Source organism: Chinchilla lanigera, unplaced genomic scaffold, assembly GCF_000276665.1.
Source record: "Chinchilla lanigera isolate Chin_1 unplaced genomic scaffold, ChiLan1.0 scaffold00047, whole genome shotgun sequence".
Classification (NCBI taxonomy): Eukaryota; Metazoa; Chordata; class Mammalia; order Rodentia; family Chinchillidae; genus Chinchilla; species Chinchilla lanigera.
Genome location: NW_004955448.1, coordinates 16,541,074 through 16,557,610, shown reverse-complemented (window position 1 = coordinate 16,557,610; position 16,537 = coordinate 16,541,074). Strand labels below are relative to the sequence as shown.

The 16,537-nt window shown below is 36.4% G+C and overlaps 1 protein-coding gene across 11 annotated transcripts in view; it reads left to right on the top strand.

Annotated features, from left to right (window-relative positions):
- Zbbx (zinc finger, B-box domain containing) overlaps positions 1 to 16,537 on the top strand; it is a 108,593-nt gene that overhangs the window by 67,659 nt on the left and 24,397 nt on the right. For 6 of the 11 annotated variants that reach the window (XM_013518636.1, XM_013518637.1, XM_013518642.1 and 3 more), the window contains 6 exons: positions 4,810 to 4,919; positions 5,272 to 5,369; positions 6,554 to 6,633; positions 8,103 to 8,236; positions 12,112 to 12,413; positions 12,536 to 12,583. In XM_013518636.1, the coding sequence (XP_013374090.1) occupies positions 4,810 to 4,919; positions 5,272 to 5,369; positions 6,554 to 6,633; positions 8,103 to 8,236; positions 12,112 to 12,413; positions 12,536 to 12,583 (772 nt within the window). The remainder of the gene's footprint in view (positions 1 to 4,809; positions 4,920 to 5,271; positions 5,370 to 6,553; positions 6,634 to 8,102; positions 8,237 to 12,111; positions 12,414 to 12,535; positions 12,584 to 16,537) is intronic. The other 5 variants (XM_013518639.1, XM_013518641.1, XM_013518638.1 and 2 more) reach the window with 5 other exon arrangements.

Below are 16,537 nucleotides of genomic sequence, written 5' to 3'. Positions count from 1 at the left end.
TTGTGTTTTCTCTTGAGTCTTTTGGTTCCAGCATGAGTGAGTGGATTTTTGCCACGGCAGCAGTTACTTTCCCGCTCCAGTGATGATTTTCTGGCTCCTTCACTTTCTCTCTGTTTATTAACTGGAGTCTTCAAAGAAGATACCTGTGCTGGTTCATTAGTTGGTTTATTTAAGTGAATTCACGATGTTCACCTTTGCGGTTAATATCTAATGCTTTTATTATCATGTGACTGAAATTGTCTCTGCTCCGGCCGTTAAGGGCTCTCTGAGGTTGGCACCTCTGTCCTTTGGCTGCTTCTCTGTCCTCTGTGTTTGCTTTTGACTAGTTTGCTTTCAGTGTCTCTCTGTTTCTCTGATGCTTGATTCTCTCATCCCAGCCCAGGTACCACTTCTCCAGACACTTCTGATGCCTCTTGCTGGAGAGTGGTATTCACAAGATCTGGGCACTATGTGCATTTGTTTGTTTTCAGTGACAAATATTAGGCTTGCTACAGCACCCTGGTCAGCCTTAACTGAGTAAATAAGTGTCTAAACTTATTTTCCTACCTATGGATTTTGGCATCTGTGATAGTAATGTGAGTTCCCACTGATTCCTCATGGTTCTTTTAGTATATTTTCTGTGCTTACTTGAATTTCCTTTCTCTGGCGAGAAACTTGGCTTTAATGACCTAAATGTATTCATCAATTTGTTAACTAAGATAAAGACAGATAAGTAGATAGATGAATTGATAGCTATAGGCATATAGGTAAAATGGCTTCAGAACTAACAATATCATCTTGAGAAACAAAATTTCCCAGTCACAGTGTTTCTGAGCAGTGCTTTTCCTTGTTAGCTTGTAGCACCCAGCGAAGATCCTACTTTTCACTGTACTCATCCCACTCATTTCTTTTGAACCTCTCTAGGGCGCTTATGCCTTCCTTGGTCTCTGCTCATACTATGATTCTAAAATTTTGAATAAATCTGAGGGTGGCAGTTCTGTGGGTTTTTTCCGGTACATAGAATCATGTGCCCTTCATGACTAAACAGGACCTCACCTCCAAAAGTCTCACGTGTTTTTCTTTTGGAAGTCAGCGATTCTTCTTCCCCAGCCAATGTCAAGCATTGATCTGCCGTCTGTCCTTAATAAATTTGCCTTTCTCTGAAGGTCACTTACATGAAATCACACAATATGTAGCATTTTGTGCCCTTCATTTAGCAAAATACTTTTAAGTTTCATGTGTGCTCGTCTGAATCAATATCCATTCATTTTTCTTGTGAAATAACTTTTTTGCATTTTATTGGTACATGTTTGTGGCTCATAATGATTACATTCATGGTGGAGATTTAGTATACATACATAACACATTTAATTTTTTTCCCCTTTCTTCTACTTCCTTTATCTTTCCATTGTCAGATTAATAAGACCTTATAAAGTTAATTTTCATATATACAGATTGAAAAAAAAACTATTAGGCCAAAGAACGTATAGAACATGTAAGACAATTCTAAGTGTGGACAATGTGTCTAAAAGTGTACCTTGATTTCCAGTAGTGTTTTTTTTGTTTTGTTTTGTTTTTCTCTGGTACCGGGAACCGAACTCACGACCTTGCGCTTGCCAGGCAGGCGCTTTGCCGCTGAGCTAAATCCCCAGCCCTCCAGTAGTGTTTTAACGTTGTGATTTAGCTTAGTTTATCTCTCTTTGTCTTGAAGCACATTCTGCTGGTTTCCAGTTTGGGATGATTATAACTTGGCTTTGTATCTATATACTTTTTCTATGTACCAATCTATACTTTATATGTATATATGTATATGTAGTTATATCTCATTTCTATTTATATAGTAGGGTTTTAAGTTCATTCAGTTACTACTTTGGTTATTCCTATGTCACTGACACCCAGGCTGTCTATAACTGTCTTAAAGTATGATGTTTATAGCACCTATTAAGATTTCAAACTCAGCAGTGTACAGTTGTTAATTGGCTCTTTATGGTTTAGCAGTTAGAACATAAATTTAATTCGAAAGTCCTCTATCTTTTTTGTGGCATCCTTTTACTATCGGGTCACATTGAGGCTCTTACACAATAAAGGAAACTGAATTTTTAGAATTGAATGACCACCATCATTTGCACTTGGACCCATATAGGAAGCTCTCATCATTGACATACTGAATCCTGAGTTATACTTAGTACTGATTGGCCATTTTTCCTTAACAAGTGAGAGCATTTGTAACCCTTCTTACTAGGGTATTTATTTGCATGTGTTTGTTTATTTTGACCTGAGGTCTTATTATGTTTCTAGGCTGGTCTCAACCTTTCAGGTTCAAGTGATCCTCCTGCTTCAGCCTCCTAAGTATTTGGGATCTCAGGCTCACATCATATATCTGACCTCTATATTTATTTTCTCCTAAACGCTTTTTGAGTAATCACTTTTTAATTATAGATATTAGTGTCTTGCAAATCATGTATAATTCCCAAGTTTGCACTGCATTTTGGATGCTGTGCTTCAGAAAAGTTTCCCATGTTGATAGTCAGGCTCACGATTTCCTACTATCATTTATTGTCCTGTTTTATAGTAGGCTTGCAAATACATATCCTACTGCCTTTTTCTGATTTGGATACTATTTTGTTTTATATTTTTCCTACAAGCAATATATACATATTAATAGACCTTCCTCATCCCACCGTTAGGTATGATTGGAAAAAACTATAAATTATATATATATTTTATATGTTATATTAAATTTATATGGATATATATGAGTATGTTTATATTCATAGCAGCTGAACCTCCTGTCAAACAGGCTGGAGGATGCCGGACATGAAGACACAAGGCAAATGTCACTGTAACGATCAGTTTGCTTCTTTTCTTTCCTCTTGCTGTACATTGGGTGATGGCTGAGGTCAAGGCTGCATCTGAATGATCTTCGGTTTCTGATTGGAGAACGTTTTATCTCGCTCAAACTAACTTCGGCTAGTTAACTCAGGTCTTAATTTTTCTTTTCACAGTGTAGATATTGTATCTCTGGTTTGTTTCACTTATCACAGTGATTTCTAAGCCAATAAAATAAATAAGTGCCCATCAACAGGCTGAAAGCATAAGGAACACACACACACACACACACACACACACACACACACACCACAGGAGTATAATTCAGCCTTAAAATAGAAGGAAATCCAGCCATTTGTGACAACTTGGAAGTTTTATGATCTTAGTTCTGTAGTTCCAGGAAATGTTTAAATCTGGAGGTTTCATGGAAATATAGATTTGGTTTGAGAGTATTTTATGGACAATGACTTGGTATTCTGGCTTCCCTCTCTTCTTATTGCACACAAAGCTGATCACAAAAACACCTGGAGCAAGTTCTTACACTACTGCTTCCTGGACTTCACTCAAAACTCATCTAAAAAGTACTGTCCCTACCATCAGGTGTGAGACTTTGTATTTTGTCTCGGTCGGCCCCTGTACTGTGACAAGATGGACCAACACCGATTCACAGAGCAGGTTCAGTATCTCTTAGGACTTGCTTACTCAACTAAACTCATCAATACCCAGGACATATCTTCTGAATTTTAAGAAGGGGAAACATGGTGAGGTGAACAGAACTGCTTTTTATGTGGCACAATTTTTTTAAAAAAAACCGGTACCCAAGTCCAAATATCCACAACCTAGACTAAGTTCATGTTCTGACTAATTGGTTGTTCACGGGCCAGTTACTTGAATTTTTGTGGTACAAGTTTTGCAAAACACTGAGTTTAGAATCCATAATTTGTAGGATCTTCTAAACTCCAATACTCTAGGAAATAGATTCCGTAGATTTTTGCTTCAGGGACTTTACTCCGAATTAGAGAAACACTCTAATTTGTCATAAAGAAAAGTTGTCTGGGTAACAGCATAGTAATCATATGCGTTAAAATAGTAGACGAATGGCAGACTAGACAGCGGTCTCTAGCGACCAGATGCCACTTGCTTTGATGTTATATATTCTCAGATGTCACTCTCACTGTATGTTAAAGCATAAATCTAAGTTGACATAAATATTCTGCCTTTATCTGATATACACCTTCCATATATTAGGAAGTGCACATAACCCCAGACTACCCGAGCAGTACCACAGCTTTAGTGCCTCCACGGGCTTGAGGAACTCTTTTTTACATGGGGCTGCATGAACTGGCATGGTCTGAGCAACACTGCAGCTATTTATATTGTTGACTAAATAGGACTTCTTTCTCCAGTGATCTGGGAATGTCATCCAGAACCAAACACACACTCTGCCCTCTGAGAATCCCGGGCTTTGCTGACTTCCATCTGAAATGGGTTATATTGATCTTCACTGTTAATTGTGTAACAGAAGTCACAGCCAGAACACCTTACAGTCATACCATGGAAGGCTACTTTATTACCCAACTGATGTGGTGGAAATTCAAGCAAATGTCTTCAAGTTCCCTTAGAACTCATCAAGATAATGCAAAGGTTGTAAGATGAAACACTAACTTGTAAATTAGCTTTTGAAACAGCACGTTGTGTCTCATGGACTCCATGTGGCTTCTGAGGGAACACTGACTTCTATCATAACTTTGATTTTCATCTTAAACAAAAAACAGCAGGATATGGAGTTTAAAAGTGTTGTGTGATGCCCAGTTGACTTACTTAGTTTTTAAATACAAAAGATTCTGTTATACAATCATTTTCTCCTGTGGATTAAATGTACAGTTATGGTTTCAATATTAATTTTGTAAAAGCACTTATATGACAGATAAATCAACATTGTGCTGAATAGATTCAGATAATGTATTTTAATGTTTTAATTATATCTTTCTCGCCTTGTAGAACTCCACAGGAGCAGCTTCCTGGCCAGCTCCCAGGCGCAGCCCTGCGTCCCTGCGAAATGAGCAGCAACGCTCGGTGCTGTCAGAGTGGAAGTGATGAAGAGAGTGACGGTCAGTTCAGCCTTGTTTAGATCTTTTAAAATTTGTTATTTAGAGTTAAGCGCAGCAAATTATTCATTAGAATCTGCCTTTGGTGCTCTTTAGGGTCCATTCTCAGCCTGAGTGTGTAACCTTCATATCCAAACCGAAACCATGCACGTTGTCTTCCTGTTCTCTAGATTTACTTTGCAGTTAATTAAATGGGTGTAACTAAAAATCGAATGGCAAGAAAATGTGCATTTAACCTAATCTGGGAAAATGGACAGTATTTTCTTGTATGGATAATATTGGTAATATTATTTCAAGAAAATAGTCAGGTAAGACATAGACTCTAATGCTGTTATTTTCTATTCTTATTTCCCAGTTGAGGAGACCAGAATACCATACCCAACACTTTTTCTGCCAGTAGAATTAAATGTAGAGAGACCTGAACCATCTATAAGGATAATAGAACTGGATGGTGTAAGTAAATAATGACCGTTTACATTCCTTAACTAAGAGAAAATCCATAATATACAATTTCACATAATCATTATCACCAAGAGGGTTTCTTTCATAACCCAACTGTTAAAAGAAAATTAATAAGTGTTTGAATTTAAATGAAGCGATAAAACCCGAGGCAGTGTAACTCTTGATGTAGACAGTGAGTTTGTGACCTAAATTTGTATTGTTCTGTCTTTGGAATCGTGCAGTATGGGAGGTGAGAGAACATTTCACTTTGTTAATTTACAGAATATGCTTAGTGTTTGGTTAGCTTAGTTCTTTATGTTATCGGGGAATTTTGCCAAACAAAGATCAGTTTTGTTACAGAGGATCCATTTACTAGTATTTAAGTTCAAATACATTTTCCTGAGTGTTATTTAATATTTTCTATTTGAGGAAGAAATTGTGTTTAAGATTCATGCCTTTGTTACAACTTGAGCCCAAACCCCTACAATACGTCACTACAGTTATCTAAAGCCAGAGGCAGCCAGAGCTATGGCGTCAGAGTCAGTGAGGGTGAAACTCTTGGAGCTTTCAGTGACAACACACAGCTGCTGTGGCATGCGTGCCGTGGGCCCGCCACCTCTGCCTAGGGGCTGACAGAATCACTGTACGTGTGACGTTCCTCGTCCTCCAGCGGCTGAGGTGTCTTCACAGGAAGTGAGGAAAATGCGGAAACTACCGCTTAATAAGACACCGGTCTCTTTAGGTCAGCATGTTGCTTTGCTTCTCTTCTCAGGACCGTGTTTACTTTTTCCCCCGGATAATTTTGAGGCACTGAACGCACATTCACAGTCACACACATACACAGGCACACACAGGCCCTACTCATTAAAGTTGGTGCATGGAGTAATCTTGGCTTGCAAGTCAGAGAACTAAAATCCTAGTCGCCAAGCTACTTGAGAAATAGTAAAACGTCACTTGCTATCCTTGGTTCCTGTGGTAATCTTTGTGGACAAACGGAGTGACAATCAAATGCCCCGGACAAGTCACAGTGAATTTGTTTAGTTCTCCTAATGCTCAGGCGTTAGGGGATGTAACCACAGCAGTCATGCCATTGTTTTTGTGGAAATAAAACACTGTAAATATCACCTGTTTGTACTTGTTTAATGCATGATAAAATTATTGGACATACTAATACTGTGTAAAATGCATTTAATAAGACTTATGAAGAGGAATTTGAAGAACCAGGAGACCTCGTGCCTTACAAAGTTGAACTGGCTAATGCAGGCAGCCAGTTAAGGTAAGAGATTTCTAATTTACTTGGGATATGTGTTAAAACCCAGCTGCCCAAAAATTACCTGCTTGTTTAAATGGGAACTGCATTATTTCATAAAATGTGACTATAGTATTAATTTATATGAGCTATATTTAAATTTGTGTTTGTTAATTTATAAATGATAAAATCATGTACACTGTTACATTTGTAGTCTTTAATATATAATTTAATATCCTTGTGAATTAAGAAATTATTGACATTTTGGGCTGGGGATTTAGCTCAGCGGCAAAAGCGCCTGCCTGGCAAGTGCAAGGTCGTGAGTTTGGTTCCCGGTACCGGAGAAAAACCAAAAAAAAAAAAAAAAAAAAAGAAATTATTGACATTTTAACAAGTCTGGTGTACTTTATGTGAGCATTTTTCTTTTCTCCCAAAATATTCCTTTGATTTTATGCTAGTTTGCTATGAATCCTAAATAAATAGCGACATAAACGGTAACGCGGACTCTGAAGGAGCTCCCTTACTGATCACTCTTCTGTAGAATTTAATACACAATAAATGCATGAGGCATGAGGGAGGTTCACCCTGTAACTGTTTTGTGGAATTTTCTTTTTGCCAAATAAGAGCATATTTGGTTCTGTCAGTTTGTAATGTTAATTACCATGTGACGTCTTTACTTTTGAAACTTGATTTTACGTGTTCTGACTACACGGTATTAAATGTGAGTCTACAACAAAATGAAGTTACTATTTCGGAGTTTCTGTATCAATGCTCTGTTCCAGTCGAGTTAGACCTCTTTTAGCACTCTACAACATGCACTCAGGTATATTGAAGTAAATACGCTTTTGCCAGTAGGGTTTTTGCAGGAGGTAAGAGGAGAAAACTTTCTAGTCAGCAGATGAGAGGTTCATATTTACTACTCTATGCATAAGGAAATGAAAGACATTTTTCACTCTAATTTGATCATTTAATATATCTTATCACATGTCATAACTTTGACCACTATGTATGATGTTAGGGAAGTCAGAGAACGGTGGAAGTTATGGTTGCACAGCAGTTGTACCACTTTTGGTTTGAAGGTACCTATAGAAATCCCCTAACTTTAACTTCCTCCAAGGGATCATGGGTGATAAAAGAGAACCCTTTTGATTAAGTACAATCTATGAATTTTATGATGACACTAGGTATTGCTTGCATACATATCAGGTATTATTAAATATATTATTTAATTTACAGTTATTGCATTCATTATATGTATGCTTATAGAACAGTAATTATTGCAAATAATTGAAATCCAAATACCATATGCTACTTTGTATGTAATTCTATTGCTATAATAATTTATATATAAAAATAATATGTTAAAACAAATATTAAATTCACATAAACAATAATGTGTCATTAAAGATTTACTGTATTATTTTTAATACATTGGGACTTTTAAAGTATCATTTGTTTCAACTCTACTTTTATTCTTGTCTCTAATTAAACGAAAGGCATACACTTCATGATTATCAGTACAGTTTTCCGTGTGAAAGTCACAGCTATCAACATCATATTTTCAACAAAGTACAGACAGAGCTCTCAAATTCTACTTTGCCACACAACTCTATGTGTTATAAAGATAAAGGTAACTTTTTACTTATTGCTTAATATTATTAATGGATGAAAGCAGTAAATTAAAGCCAAAAGATTTTAGAATTTACAAATTTTACTTATTATTCTAATTTTAAAACTAAAATTTAGTAGTTGGAAGAAAACTCACTGAAAATATTTAATTTAGTGTTTTTAGTCATTGGACGACTATCTGTATTCATTAGAAAAAGAAGGCAGGGACTGGGGCTGTAGCTTCGGTGTAGGTCCTGATTCAATTCCGGACTGAATTAGCACTTTACAATTGCATGAAAGACTCATAGTGATGAAAGTCTGATCGGCACCTGCTGTACTCACTTTCATGAAATATTTCCCGGTGTAATATTTGATGCAAAGCTTTGTGTGAGGTATAACCCAAATAAAAGAAGCCATCTTGTTTATATTTCTGTGCTCTTATTCCTAGAATTGCCCTTGGCTGCTGTGGATGAAAATGTGTGCAAACGTCTGGTTTCACTTTCCAGACTGGGATGCGGTCATTTGGAATCACAGCAAAATACGCTGGTTTAGGATTCAAATTGTGTTTTCATGTGTGGCTTTAAACTACTGTGTCACATTCAACACATTACTTCCATAGATCTCAGTTTACTAAGCTACGCTGTAAGAATTAGATAATGCCCTATCTTCCTTTAAAATATTATGTTTGATCTTTCTAGGATCTTAGTAAAAGGCAATGAATGTGTGTTATGTGAAGAATTTTAGAGATACCGTAGGACATTATTCAAAATGGTTTTAACACTGATGCTTGCCTTCACATTGGGCAGCATAATGCACCGCATCCTCCCAGAATTTGTTTCTCAGTGTTTTCGATTTTTGCCGTTTTAATTACTGCGTAGTAGTGTCTCCTTGCTTTAGTTTGCTATTCCTTACTTGCATACGATATTGAACTTTTGACATGTTTATTTCCCATGAGCTGTCTGTTCTGTTCAGGTTTTCTGCACACTTTTAAATTGGGTTGCTTATTCTGTTATTGTTGGTTATTAAGATTCTTTGTATATTTGTATATTTAGACATCTTTAGTGATGCTTTTCCAGCTCTTTTCTCAGTCTATAGATTGTCTATTCATTGTCTTAAGTATATTTTCCAAAGAGAAAGAAGTTTTAATTTAAATGAAATTCATTTTGTTTTCTGTTTGTTTGACTTTGTATCTCAAAGTTTTATTGCATACCCAAGATCATCTAGGTCATTTTTTGATGTTTTGCATTTTTCATGTAGCTCTGTTAAATTTTTGTGAGAGATATATGGTCTGGGTCTAGATTTTTTTATGTAGATAACCAGTTCTATTGTCATTTGTTGAAAAACACTTGCCTTTGCTTCTGCAAAGATCGCTTGGCTATATCCAGTATCTGGATCTGCTCCTGGTTCTGTATGTTGCTTCACTAGTCTGTTCATCTATTTTTACCAATACTACATTGTTGGATGTTTGTAGATACAGAGTACGTCTTTAGGTGATGTCGTCAGTCCTCTGACTTCATTCTGCACTTTTGTGTTGGGTGCTCTGGCTTGTTTGCTTTCACCATATAAATTTTAGGGTCAATTTGCTCATAGTCACAAGTGAAGCAAGGATTTTGACTGGGATACCATTGACTCTATAGAGCAAATGGGGAAGAATTGATAGCTTGACAATATTGACTATTTCTATCTATAAACTTGGTGTATTTCTCCATAGTTTATAGTTTTCTTCATATAGCTCTTGTATATATTTTGTTAGATTTGTTCATTTTCGTTGAGGGGGATAAAAATAGTGAGTTTTACATTTAAACCTACCTTTTCCTTATCAGTTTATAGGAATTGTGAATGATTTTGGTACAATACCCTTACATTCTGCAACCTTGCTATAATTGCCTGTTAGTTCCAGGAGGATATTTGGCAAGGTATACAGACTTTTCTGTGTAGATAACCATATCATCTGGAAACAAGGACAGACATTTTTATCCTTGTCATCGTGCCGGCCTTTTATTCATTACCTATCGTAGGAGATTAGACTTCCAGTACATTGTTGGAAAGGAGTGGAAGGAGGGGACAGTTTGGGGACTTATTTCTTTTCTTACAACAAGGATCTAGTTTCTCACTATTAGGTCTGATGTTAATGTTGGGATTTAGAGTTGTTCTGCATCAAATTGAGCAAGTTTCCTTCTCTTTCTAAAGTGCTGAGAAATCTTTCTTCTCATGAATGCATGTCGGATTTTGGTACACGCTTCTTTGCATCTCTGGATATGGCCGTGTGATGTCTTTTTTAGCCGATGCGATGGATTTGAATAATTGATTATTGGATACTGTAACAAGACACACAAATATTAATGACTAAACAGGTCTTCCAATGACTAAAGTAAATTGAATATACCCATACTGCATGGTAATTTTAGCATTATTAAACAGCTAATATTTCAATATTAATGCACATCAGTAGGAAAATGTTACAACCTTTCAAAAATATTATTGAAGGTAGTTGTAAAATTTCAACATAAAAATACCATCTCTTTGTTCTAAAAATTCAGATAATTTCTACATTCAGAAAATTTCTATTAGGGAAGTGTAGCATTACTGAAGAAATTTCATTGTATTTTATAGCCTTCATGAAGTCTTTCTTATGAAAGCATTTGTCTGACAGGTATTTCTTTCCTCACAATATTTGTAATGTTTAAAACCCATAGGAGTTGAAAGTGGAAATTTTAGCTACTGTGTATAATATCTAAGTTATAGAAACATTTCATCACAAGTAAGTCCTCCGGGGGATAAAGCAGAATTTATTGGAGACTATTTAGATTTATGTTCAGTCTGTTTATAGAGATATTTGTTCTGAAAAGAGAATAAAGGATGATCACATGAAGCTACAGTCACCTTCAAGCATATATTATATAATTAAAATGTATATTACTATATTATATAACTGTATAGCGAGATGATGGAAATACTCAAGCACTTTCATTCATCAGAAAATCTTGAGTGATGTTTTACTTTCTTGGCTACACGTTATATTACATTGTAGAAATGGTCGGGGAAACTAAAGAATGGTACCTAAGTTTCAATCCCAGCATCTGATGTAGTTGCTCAGGGGTCAGATCCACACCCAGACAGTTCAAAGGAGTATCTCCAGATGATTCCGTTGTGCAGCAGATGAAATCCCACGGTCTAACCTAAGTGATGCGTTTAAAGCAGATGTAAGGAGGTGGGCAACAAATGTGATCTTGCTCATTCTGTAGATTTCCATAGGCAAGGATGCCAGTTACACATTTTCTGCTACTCTTCAGCCCCTTGGTACATTTCTCTTTGCCTTTTCTTTAGGCTGGGTGTGTGACATCACATAGGTAAGATGTAGAGTAGGTTTCCGCTTAATTACTCTTCACGGATTCCAGTTGTAATGTCACAGTGAGAGAAGAGGTGAGGGAGTGAGAATTGAACTGCAGGCTGAAATACAAACTTGCGTCAATTTCCAGACTTCACTGTAAAGTAAAATTGTGCTTCCTTCTAGAAGTCTGTGCAATTAACATTTAGCTGTATAAACAAATTATGATTGCCATTTATGAACGCAGCATAAAAATATTTTAATACTGGATGTTCCATTACAAAATTATTATAAACTGAGTATGGTGGTGCACACCCGTAATCCCAGCATTCCAGAAATTGAGGCAGGAGGATCACCACAAATTTAAGGTCAACCTGGTCTGAACAACATAACCAGGCTCTGTCTTTAATAATAATTAATAATAATAATTACTAATAATAATTACTACTAATAGTATTTTTTTGTTAAATAAAGTTAATTGATAAACATTTCCACCAAGACTTTTAGCTCCCCATAGCATTGAACTCTAGTTAAATCTATTTGCATTTTTAAATATGTGTTTTTAACAGCAGGAACTTCAAATGCAAGTTTTGACAACATTGTGGATTCTGAGTCATATTATCCTGTCATAGAAAAAATAGAGGACAGCAGAACTTTTGAAGGAAATTTGCAAGAGAAAAGTACAAAAATAGGAAGTAATGAAAAGTCTGATGATTCTAACATACCACCTGACAGCAACCATTTGTTGCCAACTGTAGATAAGTCTTTCTTTGACGAGAAATTATCTCAAGAAACCAAAGAACCCTTGGAATTTAGTAATTTGTGTGAGAAGCCAAATTTTGAAGATTCGAAAGCTAAAGAGTCACAACTGGTAAATCTTATATGCTCATTAACATTTTGTAATGAATTTCATAAGAAAATGTCATTTTGGCACAGTGCTTTTATGAATATTGCTTTTTTATTGTGAAATATACCACTTGTATCACGTTGTAGCTAAAGAGCGACTCATATGGGGGAAAATACCTGACACTTTCTAATACGGTGAGTATCATTTTAAGAATGCTTTTTTCTGACAAATAAAACTTTGAGAGTCAAGTTAATATGCCATAGTAAAAGTGCTCTCACTTTTTCAAATGAAATTCACTTTTATGAATATTATATACTAGTACCTCCAATAGCTGTCCGCTGCCATATAGCTTCTGATTGGTCATACTGAAAACAGTGTAGATACACAGACAAAACAGTTTTGTACATAATATAAGGTGAAGAAGTAAATTATTTTAGGAAAATAACTGGAATAGCAGTGGATGATTTGTTTTTCTTTCAGAAGAAATACAGGTAAACTAGGTCATTATCATATTATTGTCAAGTTTTGAAACTACATTTTCATGTCCATTCTATATACTAGAAATCTTCAATATTTTCATAATCATTAAAAGTCGTTTTAGACTAATTTTCAGGAACCCAAACTAAATGACAACCCCAAACCAGAAAGAATACTTGTACTTCCGCTTATTTTTCTTGGGGAACTGGGTTTCCGTGCCCATTTTGTGACAGGCTTTGTGCCTTTGTGAGGTGAGAAATTGGAATTGAGAACTTTGCCAGAAACCATTTTATTATGAAATTCTGTTTTATTTTTCCCATTACAAAGCAGACGCCCACGAATCTGCTGTTACTGAGGAAATGCACTAGGAGAATAGCTGCAGATGCAGAGAGACGAAAAGAAGCTGATCTTACTGGAGATCTGGGTCAGGTCAATAGGCATCTGACATGAGAAATGAAAACCTTGGACTTTCGTTTGGCGTGGGTGTGTAAATACCAGTCCAAATTTCCACTGGAATATATATTTACTCTTGAAATCTCCAAGGCAAGGAATTATCATTATTGTGAATCCATTGTTACTCATACCCTGACGTGTCTGGTAAAATAAATCTTAATCCCTCCTACAAGGACATTCTCACATTTTACCCAGTAATGGTTCCCTCAAATAAAGCTGCACGTCAGATGAGCTACTACCCCCTGCCCCGTGGAGAAAACAGTAAACCACAGCACGAGTTTCCACAAACAAAACAAAGGGCAGCTCTTGTTTCCTAACTCCCACAGGGCATCACGAAGACAGATGGGTGGCACTATAGATAGATAGTGGGCAGCGTTACAGGAGGGGAACACTGAGCTTTGGAGCACTCGCTTGCAGCGGGCGGTCCGACCACTTGCCCTCACCTGGACCTCTTCGTGTTTCTCTGTACACATTGAGCCCAGGGTATTGGTGCAAATGGTGACACTCTGCTAAGTGCTGTGTGAGCGGTAAAATCCTCTGTCTCTAACCAAGAAGTTCTGCATCTTGTGCCAGCACTTATGAAATTGCAAATAACAGGCTTGGAGAAAAGGACAAATTTTAGACCCCTCACAATTTTTGAAAAGTAAAGTAAGTGAAGAAAAGAAAAGTAGAAAAGTAAGCTAACGAATCAAGCATGTAAATAATTAGAATAAGAATGAACAGATTAAATTATGTGCTTTGTAGTTAGAAACAAACTCCTAGTTTGGGCATAAAATCCGTCTAGGTGATTTTCTCCAGAAACTCATGTAAACATGGGGGAAAAGTATGAGAGGAAAGGCAAGCACTGATTAAAAACCACTTCAAAAACATAAAACATTGTCATGAAAGGGGAATCACTCTATATGATACCATGAGCTATTGGGCAGAGTAAATAAAATCTCAATTGACATGTACCTATAGATATAGCCTCAGAAATGCTGTAGCAGAAATGGACGAGATTACGTGATATAACTGACAGATATGTCAACCCAGTGGGAGTTTTGTAAGTAAAAATAGAGATCTGAACAACACAAGCTAGGAGGGCTTATTTTGAATCCTGTGTTCAGTAATTAGAGGATGCGTGTTCTTTGTACGAACAACGCAACATTTACAAGATGCGCTTTTACAGTACATCACCAAAATAAAGCAGAAAGAAATTTCAACCAACCTTGAAGAAATAATATCACACACTGTGATTTCTAACCACAACACAATAACATAAATTGATAGCAAAATAAACCAAAATGAGAAATCCAACTCAAATAAGTTTGGCAGAAGGAATAAGTCATAAAATAAGTTATGAATATTTAAAACAGAACATTAGTGAAAGATTATAAGTATAAATATGTACAATGAATTTCAAATTTACTTAGTGGGGAACTTATGCAGATGGTCCCTGACTGCCATGCTCTAATTTATGATTTTTTTTGCTTTTTAGATGTGCCAAGGCAACATGCATTTAGTAGAAACCATACCTAAAATATTAAAGTTTGATTTTTTCTTGCTCCAGGGGTACTGGTGTGATACTCTCTCACAATACTGTGAAATGGCATTACAATTCCTACTGAGCCAGTGATGTTCCACAGTGTACTATGTTGTTAAGCCATGATGCTGGGCGTCTTAGGTGTAGTCAGGCATTTTCAGCTTGCAACATTTTCACTATAATAATAATTTACTGGGATGTAACCACATTGTGAGTTAAAAAAGTGCATCTAATCACGAGTGCAAAAACCAGAGGGAGTGAAAATTACTGAGTTGTGAACCTGATTCAGGAGAAATAAAATAGTAAGAAATTAAATTCACAGGTGTAGAAATAAATGATGATGGTGAGAACAGAAATTAGCAAGACAGGAAATGCAATAAACAGCATCAACAAAACTCTTATTTATTTTAAAAGCCTAACAGCTTAAGGCACAGTTTTGGACATATTGACCAAAGAACTGAAGAAAGAAAATACAAATAAGTGGAACAATTTGACTTAAAAGAAATGTAATACAATTTTTAAACTCTTAGTGAGTTTGTTCCAAAAAGCATTTACCAATCTATTCAAGAGAGTTGAAAAACACATAGATTGCTATGAAAATTATTTATGAAAATCAAATGCAGCTGGATTAGAAAATCTGCAAAGACCTGTAACCATGTTCTGTGGTTTGAACGTCTGCTCCAGTTGTGCTGTGTAGGAAATCTACTCCCCAGGCAGCCGTGTTGAGCGTTGAGAGTGTAAGGAGTGCTTGGTCGTGAGGCTGGTCCTGGGGATGGTGAATGTTGTCATTGTGGCAGTGGGCTCTTTGTCTCAGGAACAGGCTTATCAAAACAGTGAGCTCAGCCCTCTCTTTTTCTGTTGTGTTCCCTTGCGGTTTACCTTCCTCCACAGGGTAATTCAGGGAGAAGGCCCTCACCACGTGGTAGATCCTGATTTCAGACATCTCAGCCTCCAGGACTCTTAGAAATAAATTTCTTTTCTTTATAAAGTATTCAGTTTGTGATATTCTGTTATAGTAACATGAAATGGATGAAGGCTACATTAAAGCACTTAAACTACTAGTTGAACCTCTACTTTCTTCCAGATTCCTTTCCCTTCACACAAAGAAAAGATACACAAACTAAAAAGAGGTATGCAAGAGTACTAAACTGTGCAGAACCAATAGTTAATTATTCTACTCTATGGGGAATAACAAAACATCAATTAACTTATACACAGAAAATAACTTGGTTGGCTTTAGCTCAAGAATCCAGCAGCTTTGATAGATATGCTTAAAACATTTGATAAATGAAAACCTATCATTAAAACTGTCTTTATATCTGTAATAAGGGGTATTTGCACAATCTCCAGGTTATGTAACCTGTGGTTATTAGTATAATTAAAAAATGCAGCAGTTAACATGAATGAAACACAGATCTACTTTTGCTGTTGCTGCAGTACGAGGGGATTAAACCTAGAGCTTTGAGCTGAACTACATCCCCAGCTGGTTTGTAGTTTATTTTGAAACAGGGCCTCACTAAGCTTCCGACTTGCCCAGTTTGGGTGGACTTACAGTTCTTTACCTTAGCCCTCAGAGCGCTAAGCCTAGTGGTGTGGGCCGCTGTGCCCGGCTCAGGTACACTTTAGTAAACATGCATATAGCTAAAAAATATGAAGATGAAGGACATCTAGAGCACAAAGGTGACATCACTTTGCA